Below are 18,436 nucleotides of genomic sequence, written 5' to 3'. Positions count from 1 at the left end.
AAATGATGGCTAAAATGTTACTTTACTTTAGTACTTTAGTTTGTAACCTGGTTTGAGCCTTCTGAACTCATGCTCAAGTAAGCAAACCAGTCCACCAATGCGCTGAGTCAGTTGTTGGCTCCCAACTTGCTGGCTTCTTGTCCACTCAGCAGACTGTCGGTTGTATACTCTTTCTACCCCACACTGCCAGAGCTTGTCCTGACACAGCTTGCTAGTCTTCAGCGAGTTGAAACTGGAGCCACCGGCTCTGAGTGCACAGACAGGAAGCCCAGTACCACTTCATGATCTATGCTGGGGAATTCAGTTTTGTTCTTTTTCAGAACTTTGATCCCTGTGTCCTTTCCTAGTGTATTTTTGGGGGCAGCAATGAAGTATGAGCATAGCATTTTCAGTATATTAAGGCTCACTGGACTCCCAGAGTTGGAGGAGGCAGATGAAGATAAAACTTGTTTTGAGAAAAACACGAGCTAATAGCAAATTCTAGTTTGGTAGATGTCTTTTTAAACATCCATTTAAACCATGCTTAAATGCTAAAAACCTTACTTGTGACCTAGGTGAAGGGCGATTTGCGTTAGCCGCTGGATTTTTAGCCCTGAATTTTTCCATAAAAAAAAAAAAAAAAAAAAAACAGCCGGGCGATGGTGGCGCACGCCTTTAATCCCAGCACTCGGGAGGCAGAGGCAGGCGGATCTCTGTGAGTTCGAGACCAGCCTGGTCTACAGAGCTAGTTCCAGGACAGGCTCCAAAGCCACAGAGAAACCCTGTCTCAAAAAAAAAAAAAACAAAAAAAACCAAAAAACAAAAAAACTTACTTGACTGATGTGTCCAAGGAAGGAAGTAAAGAACAAGAGCTGAAATAAGAAAAAAAAACAAAAAAACAAAAAAAAAACCACTATATACATAAGCCCATAGATCAAATTCAGGGCCCGAAGAAGCATGGTTTCTTGTATACATGTAACTTTTTATTAAGCAAACATACCCAAATTGACAATTTTTTTTTTGTTAAGTCTGGGTGACAGGCTTCCCTAATGTTGCTTTTTCTATCAAATGCAAGTACAGACTGGCCTCCGGTCTCCCATTCAAGACAATCTTCCTGAGTGCTGGGCTTACCACAGTCTTGAAGTCCTTCTGCCTTAGTCTTCCAGTACCAGTATTGGGATTCCACGTCTGCAGCACTACCCGCAGCTGGAGGAAGCCCTGTAACCATAGTAACGGGGACAACGGAGGGTCCTCAGCAGCTGTGTGTCAGAGAGCCGTGGGTGTAACTCCCTGGAAGCACACGAGGCACGCAAAGCCCAGCTCCAGTTCAGTTTCTACTGGTCAAGTAGCCGTGTTTGGAGTCCAGGCTATGTCATTGACTGTGTGTCCATTCTGTAGGTACATTTTAACTCAGAGATGAATCAGATCAGTGTTATAATCACACCAGTATTAATGGAACCTTAAAAACCGTTGTTTGGGCCAGAAGAGAAGGCTGAGCAGCTAGGAGACTTGCTGTTGTTCCAGAGGACCTAGGGGGTGGCTTACAGGTACTCTCACTCCAGCTCCAGAGTATCTGACACTCTCCTGACCTCTGTGGGTACCAGTATCCACACACTTGCACATGTGCACACGCACACAAACAGAGATCAAATCTTTATAAAATACAAATGTTAAGACTTGGAAGGGGCATTATGTCTGTAATCTCAGCATCTGGGAAGCAAAGAGGGAGGAAGTGAGTTCAGGGTAAGCCTGGGCTACTTAACAAGACTAACAAACAAGCAAAGTTGCTATTTAGTGGGAAAGGGGTCAACAGTAGTGGATGGAGACAAGAGATGGTAAGGGTATGTATGTGTGTGAATAAGATTGAAATATATTATGTACATTCATGAAACAATGAAAACCATTATTGTGTATAATTAACACGCTAAGAAAGCATTATAATTTAAAAATATCACGTGTACAATTTCAAAAAACAAAAGTCAGTATCTAGTGCTGCGGGTGTAGCTAGCTCAGTGGTAGGTGTGCTTGTGTGGCCGGCATGAAGCGCCAGGCTAGAGCTCCGACAGCACACACTCACAGAGAAGCTACTCATATCTGTCTTTGTATGTGCTGAATTTTCTTTATATGTATGGGCGTTTTGCCTGCATGTATGAATGTGCACCGTGTGCTCACCTGGTGCCTTCGGTGGGGCTGAGAGCCCTACCCAGATCCTCTGCAAGAGCAACAAGGCTCTTACTCAAGGAACCATCTCTCCAGCCCCATAACTTCACTTATTATTTAGTGTGCCAACATGGAGGGCAGGGAACAACTTCGCGGAGCCATTTTTCTTTTTCCATCTTTATGTGAGCTCAGGGATCAAACTCGGGTTGCCAGGCTGGCAGAGTAAGAGCCTTTACTCCCCGCGCCATCTCACCAACCTGATTTTCCTAAATCTTTAGAAAGATTACAGTATTCAAGGAGACCCTAGGGTTCGACTGCTATGATCCCTCTCTCTTTTTGGTTTTTCAAAACGGGGTTTCTCTGTGTAGCTCTGGATGTCCTGGAACTCACTCTGTAGAGCAGGAAAGTTAAAGGCTAATTTGAAAACTACAACGTATCTGTTTAAAAAAAAAAGACTAAAAAAGCCAAACTCTCATACATCTTTATGATTCATGATGCACAGAATACTACAAGGTCTGCACGAGATAATCACGGGTAAATGGCTCTTGTGACTCAATGGCATGTCACTTTGTGAAGGTTTTATTGTCAACGGTTAGTGAAATGTCTGCACGTGGAAGGGATCCTCTTTACTCTGATCAGATCAGGCGTGAAGTTTGCCCTCTAAGGATTTCCCGCAACTGGCAGTTGAGTTCGACAGTTACAACCCTAAGCACGAACTAGAAGCCAGCTCGAGGAGTTTCGACTCTCAGCTCCACCACTACATCAAGGCGACAGCCCGCTCCTCAACCTTGCCTTGACTTCAGCAATGAAATAAACACGTACACTTCAACCTTCAGAGGCTCCTTCGGCGGTACAAACACGCCACTTCGGATCTGGCTAACGATCTTTCCTGGCTATCTTAACTACAGTCAACAAAATCACAGATACCCTAGCTAGGCAAGCCCATTTCGTACGTCGAGTTCTCTGACGCTTTTCAAAGACGATTAAGCCCTCACCTCTTCGGATCGGTTCTCAAGTCCCCACTGAGGCGAAAGGTTTTCTCATCTCACCCTTCGCCTCTGCTCACAATTTAGGCACTCGGGCCTTGACCGACTAGAACTCTTCTTGAAACACCTCCACCGGCATTTTGGCACTCGAGGCTCAAGCTATGATTACAGCACCTGGGCGCGTCCACCCCAATGAGTGAAAGAAAGGCCGGTCTAGCGAGAAGGGGCAGAAAGGCTGCCGGCGGCGAGGAGGCGGCGGAAGCGCCGTTGGCCGCCCTCCCAGACGCGCCGCACTGGCAGGACCGGCAGAGCCAAGCCAGGATCAGCGGTTCCGCAGGCCGACCCGGCCTCCGCCTTCCCGGCAGGCGCCGGTGCAGCGAGGGTGGGGAGAGCGGGTCACCGCGCCTGCGCGCTGGGAGGTGTGACCCGGGTGGGAAAGCCCTCGGCGTCCGCCATTTTGGCTGCCTCTGTCGGTCTTTTCAGTTACCACGTGAACTGCCGACGGAGACCCGTGAGGGGGGAGGTGGCGGCAGCGCTAAGTGAGAAAGGGGAAAGAGGGGAGGGAAAAAAAAAAGGAGGAGAAAGGGGTGTCAGGACAGGGCGACGCGGCGACAGCCGAGGCCTAGTGGCGGCGGAGCGGAGGATTCAAGGCTGAAGCGAGCTTGGGAACGGCAGCGGCGGCGGGCGGACAAACGGACTGACCGAGCCGGGCGGTGGCGGGAGCCGCGGGAGGAGCCGGAACCATGCCGGCCGTGAGCCTCCCGCCCAAGGAGAACGCGCTCTTCAAGCGGATCTTGGTGAGTCCGAGGCGGCGAGCGGGCGGCGGGGAGCGTCTCGCTGGGAGCCGGGCCTGTCACTCCCGAGCCCGGGACGGACGGGCGGGCACCGGGCCACCTCGCGGGGGACCCCGCCTCGGCCGTGCTGCCCGGCGGAGCGCGCTCCCTCGTCTCGCCCCGGTGGCGCCCATCTCGGTCCGCGCGGTCGCGGACCGCGGGCTTCGGAGGCCTCGGTTCCGGGCTAGGCCCCGACGCCCCGGCTTCCTCGCGGCCGCCTTTTCCCCTCCTCGAGCGAAGGGAGGAGCAGCCTGGCCTTGAGCGGGGCCAGCGGGCCGCACGGGCTGCGAGTCGCGGCCCGCTCGGGCCAGGGATCCTGCTGGCTGCTCGGGGTGGCACCCGTCGGGAGGAACAGGTGGTGTGGCTGAGGCACGACTCATTCATTCCTTGAACGCGCTTCTCCCTCCGCGGCCCGTCCCTCCCTCTTCCTCCCCACCTGGGATTCACCTGTCCCCGCCCGGCCGGGGTCACTGTTTGACTCGAGTGGTGGCGGAGGGGGTGGGGGAGAATGGAAAAACGAAGGGACCTTTGCCGTCTGCCACCTCCGTGTAATCGCTTGTGCACTTGGCCCTGCATCCTCTGGGCCTCTTTTGGGGGGAGCGGGGGGGGGATAAAAACATTTCTTAGTTTGAGAGCAGAGCTGTCCCACCCCGCCACCCTTCTCCGGAGGAGGTGCAACTCATATCTAGGGGGCGGTCCGGTTGGAAGTTCTCGCACAGATTTTACACTGTGAAGTTTTAAAAACACCGATGCAAAACTTAGCAGAAGATAATCTCTGAGTCTTCTGAGACGGTTCTTGCCGACGCTAGCTGTGTTTTGGATGTTTGCCGTTTGCATAAAAAATGCATGCATTGTTAATTTCCAGGGGCACTGGATTGAGCCTGTTTACTTTGTAAACTGTGCCCTGAAGTCTTGGAGCTGTCATTAGTACACTGTAGCACTTTCTTTTGCCGTTGTTGTTTGGTGTTTAGTGTATGGGTCGCTTCTTTTGCACAAACATTTTCTTAGGAAGAAATGAAGTGCGTTTGCCAAATTTAGTACTTGAGTGGCGGTGGTGGCAGCGCACTCGGGAGGCAGAGGCAGGAGGATCTCTGTGAGTTCGAGGCCAGCCTGGTCTGCACAGAGAACCCCTGTCTCGAAAAACGAAGAGACTATCTTGAATTTTGGAGCGTGTGTTAGTATTAGCCATTTAGCTTACAATTACAATTCTCTTGCTTGACAAAGAAATGCGGAGATTTAGGTTATTTTTCCCTTTCTGTGTAACTCAGCAGTTGAGAGCACTTGGACTGCTCTTCCAGAGGTCTTGAGTTTAATTCCCAGCATCAACATGGTGGCTCACAACCATCTGTAGTGGAATCTGATGCCCTCTTCTGCTGTGCATGCAAGTAGAGCACTCATATACATAAAATACATAATTGTATAAATAACCATTTATGTTGAGGTAACTGATATTGCAGAAATATCCATTATAGATAACCAGTTCGTATTGAATTAAAATATTAATGATATTGTTTTCAGACTGTTTGAAGTGAGATTGTAGCATAGTTTTTTTTTCCCTGTGTTCTGAAACATTTCTCTCCCTGTCTGTCTGAAAACACACACAAAAAAACAGACTTGGCAGCAAGTGTTTTTACTCACTGTGCCATCTCATCAGCTGAAATCTAGAATAGTTGCTGTTATTATTTCTTTGCTGGCTATCTAGCCCAGAACTTGTACATGGAAGCAGGCGAGCCGCGCTCGCTATCTATCTATCTATCTATCTATCTATCTATCTATCTATCTATCTATCTATCTAATTTTTGTTTTTCCAGACAGGGTTTCTCTGTAGCTTTGGGGAGCTCACTCTGTAGACCAGGCTGACCTCGAACTTACAGCGATCTTCCTGCCTCTGCCTCCCGAGTGTTGGGATTAAAGGCCAGCGCCACCAGGCCTGGCTACATTCAATTATTTTAAGACTAATTGATGTGTAGGTAGAACTATAGCATAGTTTTCTTGCAACATTTACCCACCCACCCCCTTGTCCCTTTATTTTTCCTTATTTTTATTATGCTGGAGGTTGGAGCCAGGGGTTGGGTTGTCTCCCAATTCCTTCTCCCTCTGTTTATATTGACTAGGGGGAAAATATGGAGAGCACCAAAAATACGCTTAAGTGTTTTACCTATATTTAACATATCACCAAGATTACTTTTTCTTTGCATACATATGAAACAAAAGAAAACTATACTTAATGCTTCACTCCTTAGACATAAAGATGTTGCCTTGTATGGTTGTAATACCATTAATAGTTTTTTTCTAATATTCAAGTTTTCCAACTGTTAGTGACACTTTTTTATTGTTTGTTTGTATTTCTTTTGAGTCTTAATCTGTAGTACAGGCAGGCCTCCATTTCTTCCGTACTTGGGTAGCAGGTATGAGCCACCATGCTTAACAGAATCAACTGTGTGGCTGTGTATATTCATGTATTGGAGTTGACTCCAGGTATTGTTGCATATGCTAGGCAGATGCTATCACCGAGTAGTATATATCTCCTCTTCTAAAAATTATTTTTATTTTGAGAGAGCCATAAAGTTACATGTAACTTGAGATATTCTTTGTATATTTTACCTACTTTTCCAAATATTAATATCTTATAAAATTTTATAGCTGATTGTAACATTGATAATGTCTACCAATTTTATTCACATTTCCCAAGTTAACTTGTAGTTGTGTGTGTTTAGTTCTATGCAGTGTTATTACATGTGTAGGTTCTTCTCTATGTCCAAGATATGACAGTTCTCTGTCAACACAAAGGAGCCTTGGGTTGCCCTTTTAGAACCACATCCACCTATATCCTTCCCATCCTCTTTCCTCCTACCCACTGTCTAGCAACCGTGACTAGTGTGTCTCCTATTTGAGCAATTTTTTTTTTTTTTTTTGGTTTTTCGAGACAGTGTTTCTCTGTGGTTTTGGAGCCTGTCCTGGAACTAGCTCTTGTAGACCAGGCTGGTCTCAAACTCACAGAGATCCACCTGCCTCTGCCTCCCGAGTGCTGGGATTAAAGGCGTGCGCCACCACCGCCCAGCCTATTTGAGCAATTTTTTAAAGAGCATTTATTTACTAAAGAGAATCATAAAGAAAGTATATAACTTACAGATTGGCATTTCTTCAGTGCAGCAGAATTTCCTTGTTGGGTTATCTAAGTTTTCACTTGTATCAGTTGTCTATTCTGTTTTATTGCAAAGTAATATTCTGCATTATAGACTTAGTAGAATATGTTTAAGAATTTATAGAATTATGGTTCTTGGTTGTGATGGTGAGACAAAAAAACCCTTTAATTTCATTGCTAAAACCACAGTACTTTATTTTTTTACACCATTTTATTAATCGTGTGAATGTGTGTGCACGCCTCATGCCAACACACATATGTATAGGGCAGAGAACAGTTTTCTGGAATTGGTTCTTTTTTTCTACCATGTGAGTCCAGGAATGAAATTTAGGTTTTTTTTTTTTTTTTTTTTTTTTTCCGAGACAGGGTTTCTCTGTGGTTTTGGAGCCTGTCCTGGAACTAGCTCTTGTAGACCAGGCTGGTCTCGAACTCACAGAGATCCGCCTGCCTCTGCCTCCCAAGTGCTGGGATTAAAGGCGTGCGCCACCACCGTCCGGCTGAAATTTACATTTTTAAGTGGCAGGCACTTTGTCTCACTGAGCGTTTTTGCTAGCCCACTAAAGGATTTATTGTGATAAGGCATAAATAAGAAAAATGTGTAAATCACTAAATGCAAGAAGAAAATGAGATACAATGTTTTTATTGTTGGCAGGCATTAGGAATGAAGAAAATGTTACCAAGCAAAATAATAGTTTTGTTTCAAAACTGCATCTGTTTCAGCTTTGGTTTTGTGTGTTTTGTTTTGTTTTGTTTTAGTTTTGCTTTTGGTTTTTTTAAGACAGGGTTTCGCAGCTTAACTGCCCTTGCCCTGCCCTGGCTATTCTGAAAGTCATTCTGTAGACCATGCTGGCCTCCAGCTCACAGAGAGGCTTGTCTCTGCCTCCTGAATGCTGGGATTCTGTTTCAACTTTTACAGTATCAACTCTTTTTTTCTTCTGAGACAGGGTAGGAGTGAGGGTGGGATGGGTTCTCTTAACATAGTTCTGAGTGTCCTGGAACTCACTGTATAGACCAGACTAACCTCAAATTTTCAGAGATCTGCCTGTCTCTGCCTTCTGAGTTCTGTGATTAAAGGCGTTCACCATAGTGTCGGGAATTTTAAGGATCTCTTTCCCCCACTTTTTCTTGTCAGGTAAAGGGAAAGTAGGGTGTTGTCTAGTGCTAGAATCAAGTTTTGGTAGGGTTGGTGACAGCAGCACTCCTTTCGTTGTGTTCCCTACTTAGTAAACTGATACAGCACCAGTTCATACTTCACAGGGACTTTCACCCTCAATTTCAGAATGATGAAATGTTTCTGGCTCAGTATTTTAATGGAAAGTGGTCTAAGTATCATTTTGCACAATTTCATACAGTGGGTTTTCCTGGCTTACCTGCAATAACATCTGTTGCACATCTGCCCTCCCTTTCTCCCCAGTGCTGTGTTCTGACTAGGCCTGGTTATAACCTGATAAAAGCATCTGCAGAGTATCTCTTGTCTCCAGTTCATCTAGAGAAAAAGGATAACGTTTGGTGTTACAGTCTATGTATATTGTATTATGTGAGATTGTGCTTGGTTACTTGACAGTCCTTTTAAAGTTTCACATCATTTTAATATATTTAGAGAATGAAGTTGTTAGAAAATTGTGGCCTCTGTATACTTTTCATCTAGATGAGTGGTTCTCAATGAATGGTTTGCAATTCATGTTGTGGTGATCCTCAACCATAAAATTATTTTCATTGGTACTTTATAACTGTAATTTTGCTGCTGTTATGAATTGTAATGCAAATATCTGTGTTTTCTGATTTATTTATTTATTTATTTTTGGTTTTTCGAGACAGGGTTTCTCTGTGGTTTTGGAGCCTGTCCTGGAACTAGCTCTTGTAGACCAGGCTGGTCTCGAACTCACAGAGATCCACCTACCTCTGCCTCCCGAGTGCTGGGATTAAAGGCGTGCGCCACCACCACCCGGCCTTTCTGATAGTTTTATGCAACCAATGTGAACAAGTCATTCAACCTCCAAAGGGATCGTGACCCACAAGTTGAGAAACACTGATAGAGAAGTTTGAGAATTGTCCTAAAACTTTTCATCGCTCTCTTGGTGTTTTGAGACAGGGTTTCTCTTTGTAGCTTGTCCTGGAACTCACTCTGTAGATCAGACTGGCCTCAAACCCACAAAACAGCCTGCCTCTGTCTCCAGAGTGCTGGAATTAAAGGTGTGTGGCACTAATGCCCAGCTTTACATCACTTTCTTGGGACCTAGGTTTATGGTAAGAAAGATGTGGCCAACACCCACACCTTTCAGATTTCAGCCCACTGGAAAAGTGGAACCTCCTTCATGCCTAAATAAAATCACAAGCTGGTTGTTGCTACTGCTGCATCCTTCTCTTTTACTCTTTAGATGTTAATGTGAGTCATAAGAAAATAAAATCTAAAGTGGGAATATGTACCACTGTTAATAAATGTTGTTTTGGGGTTGGAGAGATGACTCAGCGGCTAAGAGTTCTGACTGCTCTTCCAGAGGACCTAGGTTCAATTCCCATCACCCACATGGCAGCTCATGCCTATGCTTCAGTTTCAGGGGATCCAACACCCTCACACACATGAAGACAAAATACAAATGTACATAAAATACAAATAAATTATAAATGTTGTTTTGAACTTTAATTTGAGTGATTTGTTTTAAGTTCCAAGGGCAGAATATTTCTTAGAAAAGGGTAGTAGGAGCTGGACAGTGGTGGTGCAAGCCTTTAATCACAGCACCCGGATCTCTCTGTGAGTTTAAGGTCAGCCTGGTCGACAGAGTGAGTTCTAGGTGAGGCTCCAAAGCTATAGAGAAACCCTATCTCAGGGTGGGGAGGAATTGTGGGTTAGAGAGATGGCTCAGTTGTTAAAGACTAGCCTCACAACTAAAAATACAAGAAAGAGTTAGGAGCTTGGTGATAGTTTGTGATTTACTGAACCCCTTCCATTTTCCAGGCTGTGCTCTCAACCTTTCAGAGTAGCCTCCGATTTCTCAGTACTAGATATGGGTGTGTGCCACCGTGACTTTCTCTACAGTGCACTTTTGAGAGTTCTTAATCTCAAAATCTCAGAAGCTTGCAAAGCAGACTTTTAATTTACATATTTATTTATTTTGTTTGTGTATGCTTGCACATGCATGGCCACATACACATGCCACAGTGAGTTGTGATCAGAGGCAGTTTGTGGGTTCTCTGCTTCCACCATGTGGGTTCTGGGGATCAAACTCAGGTCATCAGACTTGGCAGCAAGCGTCTTTACCCGCTGAGCTATCCTGCTGGCCTCAGGCAGATATTTTTATTAAGCAAACAGACTGAAGTTAAATTAGGGTTCACATCTAGAGCTAGGAGTCAGGAATCAGACTTTATTTTTTCAGAGCAATTAAATGATACTTATCTAGTGTTTACTATTTGGGGGAGAGATGTGAGAGGACAGAAGAAGAAAGAAAAAAGGTGTCCTTATAACTAGTGACAGGTTAGTTTAGTTGCTGATGAAATTCATATTAGGAATTATTAACAAGGAGATTTCCATATGCACAGGAAGGGTCACCTGCCTTTTTTCTATTACATCTGCCCAAATTGGAGATCAAACCCCATGGCACACACATGCCAGGCTCAGCTATTATTTAAATTTCAGTGTGACATTATTCTAGTTTTGCAGTTGAGTATAGGCAGTTCCTTTGAAATTGGTTTCCTTTTTCTTTTTGAAATTGGTTTTAATATATTTATGCCTATACTACATTCATGTAAACCAGGACTGCTTAAACCTTTTCCACTTGTGATCTCCTTTTACCTGAGAAATTTTATACAACCTCTTAATGGAGATACATAAAGAAGATAATCAGATCAGATACTAACTGATCATGAAGAAACATTTACTTATTAAAAAATTTAATGTCTTCATTAACATATATTAGCTACACAAGGTAATGGCTTTCATTAAAACAATTTAAGAAAAACCTAAAAATTTTTTACATTTATTTATTTTGCATGTTGGAGTGCATATTACAACACTCATGTGGAGGCAGAGGACAGCTTTCAGTTGTGTGTTCTTTTATTATGTTGGCTCCGGGGTTCCAATTCAGGCCTTCTGGCTTGATGTGGCAAGCACCTGTACCTGACCCTAAGCTGGCTTTTATTATTTATTTGTTTGTTTGATTTTGTTTTGAGACAAAGTCTTATATAGCCTAGAACTTGCTGTGCAGACCAAGCTGGCCTTGAACTCAGAGATCTGTCTTTGTGTTGGGATTAGAGGCGTGCCAGTCAAGAAAATTAAGACAGTTCTTTGATACACGTTAATCTTACCAGTTAGTGAAGAGGAAAGTAAGTTGTAAACTGAAATGACTGTATTTAATTGTGAGCATGACAGTCTAGAATCACCTAGGAAAGGAGTCTCCCATTTACTTTCTTTTCATTTTCTTTCTCTTCTCCTTGTCTGTGCTGGTTAAACTCATTTGTCAATTTGTTGAGCTCTAGAACCACCCAGGAGCCAGGCCTCTGGGCATGCCTGTGGGGGATTATTTTGATTAGGTCATTTGAAGAGGGATGATCAGCCCACTGTGGCAGAGCTATTCATTAGGTTGGGATTCTGGCTGGGAAAAGAGTCTTAATGAGAAATTGTCTAGTCCCAGCATTTAGGAGGCTGAGACAGGTTGATCTCTGAGTTCGAGGCCAACCTAGTCTGTAAGAGTACCAAGACAGCCAGAGAAACTGTCTTGAAAAACAAATGTATGTGTGTGTGTGTGTGTGTGTGTAGTTGTCTAGATCAAGTTGGTTTATGGGCAGCCAGTGGGAGATTATCTTGATTATGACAATTGAGGTGGGAATATCTGCCCACAATGGGTGACACCGTTCCTTAGGCAGGATTAACTCCAATTTACTGCAAACATGAAAACTAATTCATTTGCTCTGTTTGTGGGTGTAATATCACCAGTGCTCTTGTGCTGCTAGGTCTATGCCAGCTTGATCCAAGGTAGAGTCATTTGGAAGAGAGAATCTCAGTAGAGAAAATGCTTTTACCAGATTGGCCTTTGGGAAATTCTGTAATATGTTTTTTTGCTTTGTTTTGTTTTGTTTTTATTAACATGGCTGATGTGAGAGGACCCAGTTCACTGGGGGTGGTGCCACTCTTGAGCAGGTGGTCCTGGGTCCTAACAGAAAGCAGGGCTGAGCAAGTCAAGCCAGAAAGCAGCACTCCTCCCTGGGCTGTGCATTTGTTCCTGCCTCAGGTTCCTGCCCTAACCTGCCTGTGTTATAAATGGACATTATTTGGGGAGAAAAGATGAAATAAACCCTTTCCTCTCCAAGTTTCTTGTCATGGTGTTATATCACAGCAATAGAAACTATAAGACAGCTCTTGCTGTGACTTCCCTGCAGTAATGCTCTGTAACCTGGAATTGTGACTTAATCCTTTCTCTCTCCTAAATTGCTTTTGCCATATTTTATTTCAGCAACGCAATGAAATTAAGACATACACTAATGAAATGGATGTGCTTATTTATTTTTACATGAAGAATTAAGTCTTGACTTCTTCCCCATTCCATCCCCTCTCCCTGTTTCCCCAGACAGGGTTTCAGCCCTGAATTTCTGGAACTCACTTTGTAGACCAGGCTAGCCTCGAACTAACAGATATCTGCCTGCCTCTGCTTCCTGGGTGCTGGGATTGAAGACAAGTGCCACCATGTCCAGCTCAGTTTTCAATAGTAAACAATACTGTATTCTTACAGAAGCAGACAATTATAGGAACTGAAATTAGTTACATTTCATAGATATTGCAAAGCCATACAGTCCCAGATCTGATGCATTTGATAATAGAACTGCCATCCCAGCTGTTGTGAAGCACTGATGAGAGTTTTCCAGAGGGGAACACTTGGCACCCTGTAGGATTGGAGGTCTGGAGTGCAGCTGACCAAGTGGTCTCAACTGGATGGGTTACTTTTTAGTGTGCCATCTTATTTCCTTAACTATTTCAGCTTCTGAAAATGTACATAAGATAGAGGATTGATTCATATACATACATACATACATACTGTTCATTAAAGTGTGTGTTTGTACTCAAAAGGTCCACATTGTCTGATAGAGCATACACGAATAACTGGGTGTTGGGAAGTTTCTCTTCCAGGAAACTGCATGGATCCATTTGCACATTTCTCTTGGGCCTGTGTTTAAGTGGAGTCCTCTAAACGTTGTTTGAACCTTCTTTGATCAGGAGTATTTCTCAACCTATTTCTTTCTTCCTTCATGGTTTTTTTTCTCCAATATAATTATGACCATTGATATATACTTAGCTGTATATTTATCACATCTTTTGCATTTAAAATGTGGATTTTATGATAGGGACTTTGTTTTGTTAATTGCTATGTTTATATTGGGTAATGTATATAGTACATGTGTGCTAAATAAATGTTGCGTAAAACAGGTGTTAAAATAGCAATTACAGTGCAAGAGAAAAGGCTCTTTGGATTGTGTTTGCATGAGTATTTTCAGAGAAGATAGTTGAGCTGGGTCCTTGGCATCATAGACTGTATTATTATACAGGGTATTACCCTGTATAAGTTGTGCACCACTGGGGCTGGGGAGATGTCCCAGCTGTTAAAGAGAACTGACTGCCAGGCAGTGGTGGTGCACGCCTTTAATCCCAGCACTTGGGAGGTAGAGGCAGGCGGATCTCTGTGAGTTCGAGGCCATCCTGGTCTACAAAGCAAGTTCCAGGACAGCCAGGACTATTTCACAGAGAAACCGTGTCTCAAAAGACAAACAAACAAAAAAAGAACATTGTCTACACTGCCAGAGGACCTGGGTTCAACTCCCAGCACCCACATGATGGCTTACAACCGTCTGTAACTTCAGTTCCAAGGGATCTGACACCTTCACACAGACATATGCAGACAAAACATCAGTGCACATACAATAAAAATAAACAATTAAAAAAAAAGGTTGTGCACCGCCAACCACCACCTGACACAGATGTTATGTTATATATACTTCCTTTGTGATTCTTTTTCTGAAAATTTAAAAATCAAGTTGAGGTTTTAGGATTGATCAAAGTTGTGAAGTTGATGTAGGAAAGAGTAAGCAGTTGATTTAACTTAGTATTGAGTTGAGCCAGTTGTCAGCATTCACATCTAACTACTGTTTTTTCTTTGTAGACAGTCATATTGATGAGAGAAAACTGATGGTTAGGAAAGTTTGTTCTTACAAGAATGCCATTTTGTAGTTCTGGTGTTAAAAAGTGCAAGTGAAGAGGTTTTGAGAGTGACATTTTTAAATGTGATATTAGGCTATGGAGGACTTTAATGTTGTGGTTATAATCTTGATTTTGGGGGATTTTGTTGGAATAGCAAGTGTACAGTTAGGTATCTAAACTTTGAAGTATGCTTTGCCTTTCACATAGATTTGTATTAAGGTTGTAATTTTAAAAGACAAAACAGGACTGGAGAGGTGGCTAAGTGGTTAAGAGCACCAGCTGGCTGCTCTTCCAGAGGTACTGAGATCAGTACCCAGCAACTGCATGGTGGCTCACAAGCTATCTGTAGTGGGATCTGATGCCCTCTTCTTGCATGTAGGCTTACATGCAAATAGAGCACTCATGCATAAAATAAATCTTTAGAAAAACAAAAAGAAGTTTTAAGCCAGTAGTAGTGACACAGTCCTGGCATTCTGGGACGTGGAGGGAGGATTAACAGTTATAAGCCACCCTGGAATAAATCGAAGTCATTCTAAGTTATTTAGTGAGATCCTGTCTCAAAAACCCAAAGGTTAGGGATGTTACAGAGGGTTAGAGTTTACCTCAAATTTCCAGTGTCATGGTTTCAATCTCTAGCACTACCTCCTTATCCTCTCCCAAAAAGAAATGAATAAAACACCAAACCAGAAGCAAAACCTAGTTTAATTTGTTGTATATAGTTACTTCCCTCCTTGTTAAGATAGGATTTTAGCTGAGTGGTGATGGTGTACCATGTAATCTCAACTCAGGAGACAGAGGCAGGCGGATCTCTGAGTTTGAGGCCAGAGATCAGGGCTACACAGAGAGATCCTGTCTTAATCCCCCCCCCCAAAAAAAAGAGTTATGCCACACTTTTTCCCTTTTAAAACTTTATACTTATTTATTTATTTATTTGTTTGTTTATTTATGTAATGTCTCACTATGTAGTCCTGACTGGTCTAGAACTCACAATGTAGACCAGACTGACCTTAAACTCAAAGAAATCTACCTGCCTCTGCCTCTTGAGTGCTGTGAGTAAAGACATGTGCTGTCATGTTTAGCCCTATTTAAAGTTCCTATTTTTAAAGTAAAACAAAAGTTGTGCTGAAGTAAATGATGGAGCTGGTGTTTTCTAAATTTTGGTTTTGGTTAAAAAATGATTTATTTTAAATGTCTGTTTTGTCTGCATATATGTATGTGCACCATGTGTGCATGCCTAGCCTAGTGCTCACGGAAATTAGAGGAGGGCTACAATTAGTTGTAAGTTACCAAGTAGATGGTGGAGTTGAGGAACCGTAGTCTTTTGCAGTTGAAGCCAGTGCCCTTAGCTGCTGGATTTGGTTTTTGGGATAGTCTTCTGTTGCTCATGCTGGTCTGGAACTCACCATATATCCCAGGCTAGCATCAGATTTGTAGCAGTCTTTCCAGCTGCATCTTTCTGAGTGCTAGAATTACAAGTGTTTGCTGTGTTAATGCCTGACTGAGGCTACCCACCTCTCATACTCTCTACTGTAATTATCTTTTGTTAGTATAAGATGAACAAAACTTTAGTTGAGGTAATTTGGAGTATCCATTAGATTTGCTAGGGAAACTGTAGGGTGTGTGAATTTTTTGATGTTTTATCTTTGTACAAAAGGAGAAATGAAAATTTGCTTTTCTAAATGCAGAGCTGGGGTAGGGTACACGGTCTTAGGATGGATATTCTACTTTCAAACACTTTACTGTACCAAGTAGCTAAATAGCAATCATCGTTCCTTCCCCATGATAATAGGGTCTACTTAAAATAGTATTGTTGGTTTTTCAGAGAGATTTCATTGACTATTCACAAAATCTCCTTTGATTTTCAATGTTTCAAGACTGCATCAAAATGAAGAATGAAGTAAACTGTAGTATTTATTGAATACCTTTATTGAACCAGGATGATAGCTTTGTTTGTTTTGTTTTTATATATTGATGGGTCTAACTTAACCTTGTAACATTCCTTTAAAAATTTGTAAGATAGGTAGTTCCTACTACATTACGTTGTTAAAAGTATCTTTCTCATTGCTTTGTATATGTTCTATCTATATCAGGGCATACATGTTCCTAAAAGACTTTGTATTATGCAAGTTCAGAATAAAAACTACAGGGTATGTGGGGAAAATGGACCTGGCACAGCATCACAAATACAAAAAAGGTGGTACATGCCTATACAGTCTTAGCAATCCATTCTGGAAGCTAAGTTCCAGACTGGCCTGGGCTACATAGAAAGACCCTATCTCAAAAATCAAGTCCCCAATAACAGCAAAATAGGACTTTAATAAAAATGATAACATACGGGGATTGATGAGATAGCTCAGTGGTTAAGATGCTTATTCTATCAGAGGACATAAATTCACATCCAGGTACCCACTTGAGGTAACTAACATATTGCCTCTAATTCCAAGGAACTGTACAACAGTCATACAAGACCACACACACATTAAAATGACTCTTTTAAAAAGGTAGCATAGATTTACATATGTAAAATAATTAACAGATACCTAAATACTGTAAGAAAATGGTACATTTTTTTTTCATGGAAAAAAAAACTTGAAGCTAGCTTGTTTTGGAAGTGAGCATCCAAAGGAGTATAGTTTGCCAATTACTGTGAAGAGGTAGGTTTTTTGAAATCTGATACAAGGTAGTATCAGATGTGGGTAGATGTGCATAGTTTGGCTCAGAGTACACAGGGTGAACTGAGGTAGCTGGTAGATGTTTAATGGCTTTGCAACAATGTGCTGTGCATGCCCACAGGACTTGTCTCAACTGGCTGTTTTCTGTGTCACTTAGTTTTCTGGAAGTTGGAATCCCACAGAAGCAAATACAAAATTTTAAGAGATTAAGACATCCCCTAATATATTAATTCTAGTGTAGTAAATGTGTATATTCAAAACAAGCTTTAGAGTTTGCTGTTCCCTGCCTAACAACATTGTAGTGTTGTCAGAGGCCATTAGTTTCCCAGCTGTCCTAACTCGAAGTAATCACACAGAAACTATATATTATATGCAGTACTGTTTGGCCAGTAGCTTAAGCGTTTTTCTAGCTGCTCTTATACCCTAAATTAACATATCTACATTAATCCGTACATCATCATGAGGTTGTGGCCCAGTGGCAAAGTTGCAGCTGGCTTCAATGGAGGCATCTGGCTCCTGTGACAGCTACATGGCTTCTCCCCGACTCCACCTACTTTCTCCCAGCATTCAGTTTAGCTTTCCCTGCCTAGCTCTATTTTGCCCTGTAACAGGCCAAAGCAGTTTCTTTATTCATTAACCAATAAAAGCAACACATATACAGAAGGGCTTCTCACACCATTTTCTCTTTTCTGTTCAAATAAAACGGAAGGTTTTAGCTTTAACATAATTAAGTTACATATAACAAAACAGGTATCAAGCAAGAATTATAGTTGCAATATTTATATCTACTTTATCTTTTATCATAACTAAGTAAAACTATAATTATAACTATTTTTCAACTCCATCAAAGACTCCAGAAGGATATAATATTATCTAAATAAACAGGAAGTGCATTGTGAGCAACTTCCAAAACTCTAGAATTAACAGAGACATCTTGCTACCTGGATAGTAGTCACCCAAAGTTCTGTACCATTGAGGCACCTGTCTTCAGTCTGCAGGCCCATAGTATCTGGCAGACTTTTCCATGAAGCAAGAAATTTCAAAGACAGTTTGGACCATATTGGCAGTTTGTCAGTCACTTTCTTCTGTATCCTGAAGAATGTCTGGCAGACCTTTCATGAAGCAGGAACCCTGAAGGATTGTCTCATCTTTAGGCAAGTTCAGCAGTCATTTCTCTGTGGGTCCTGCATATCCAGTTCATACAGTATAACATCAAGCAGTCCAGGCAAGAGCAATTTCTTGCTCAGATGGCTAGCAAACTCCATAAGGAGCCTCTTTGATACCCATCATTCTCTTGAAGTAGATTGGTGTTGCCAGGAGCAAACGTATCTCATTGTTAAGAAAAGTCCTAAGTTTTTAAAATATTTTAAATGCCATATTCAGTAATCTTTGGAAGGTTTGAAGAATAACTATTCATCTGAAATATATCTCTGTACATCTAGAAAACCTAACTAACATGACTACAAGCTTGGCTATTA

The 18,436-nt window shown here is 42.4% G+C and overlaps 1 protein-coding gene across 1 annotated transcript in view; it reads left to right on the top strand.

Moving 5' to 3' along the window:
• Nucleotides 1–3,621: 3,621 nt before the first annotated feature.
• The window catches only part of Naa15 (N-alpha-acetyltransferase 15, NatA auxiliary subunit), a 71,527-nt gene continuing 56,712 nt past the window's right edge, over nucleotides 3,622–18,436 (top strand). The window contains exon 1 of the mRNA XM_057756923.1: nucleotides 3,622–3,922. Within this exon, the coding sequence (XP_057612906.1) occupies nucleotides 3,869–3,922 (54 nt within the window). The 5' untranslated portion in view covers nucleotides 3,622–3,868. The remainder of the gene's footprint in view (nucleotides 3,923–18,436) is intronic.

This window comes from Chionomys nivalis, chromosome 24 (assembly GCF_950005125.1).
Source record: "Chionomys nivalis chromosome 24, mChiNiv1.1, whole genome shotgun sequence".
In the NCBI taxonomy this organism is placed as follows: domain Eukaryota; kingdom Metazoa; phylum Chordata; class Mammalia; order Rodentia; family Cricetidae; genus Chionomys; species Chionomys nivalis.
This window is presented reverse-complemented; position numbering and strand designations above follow the sequence as displayed.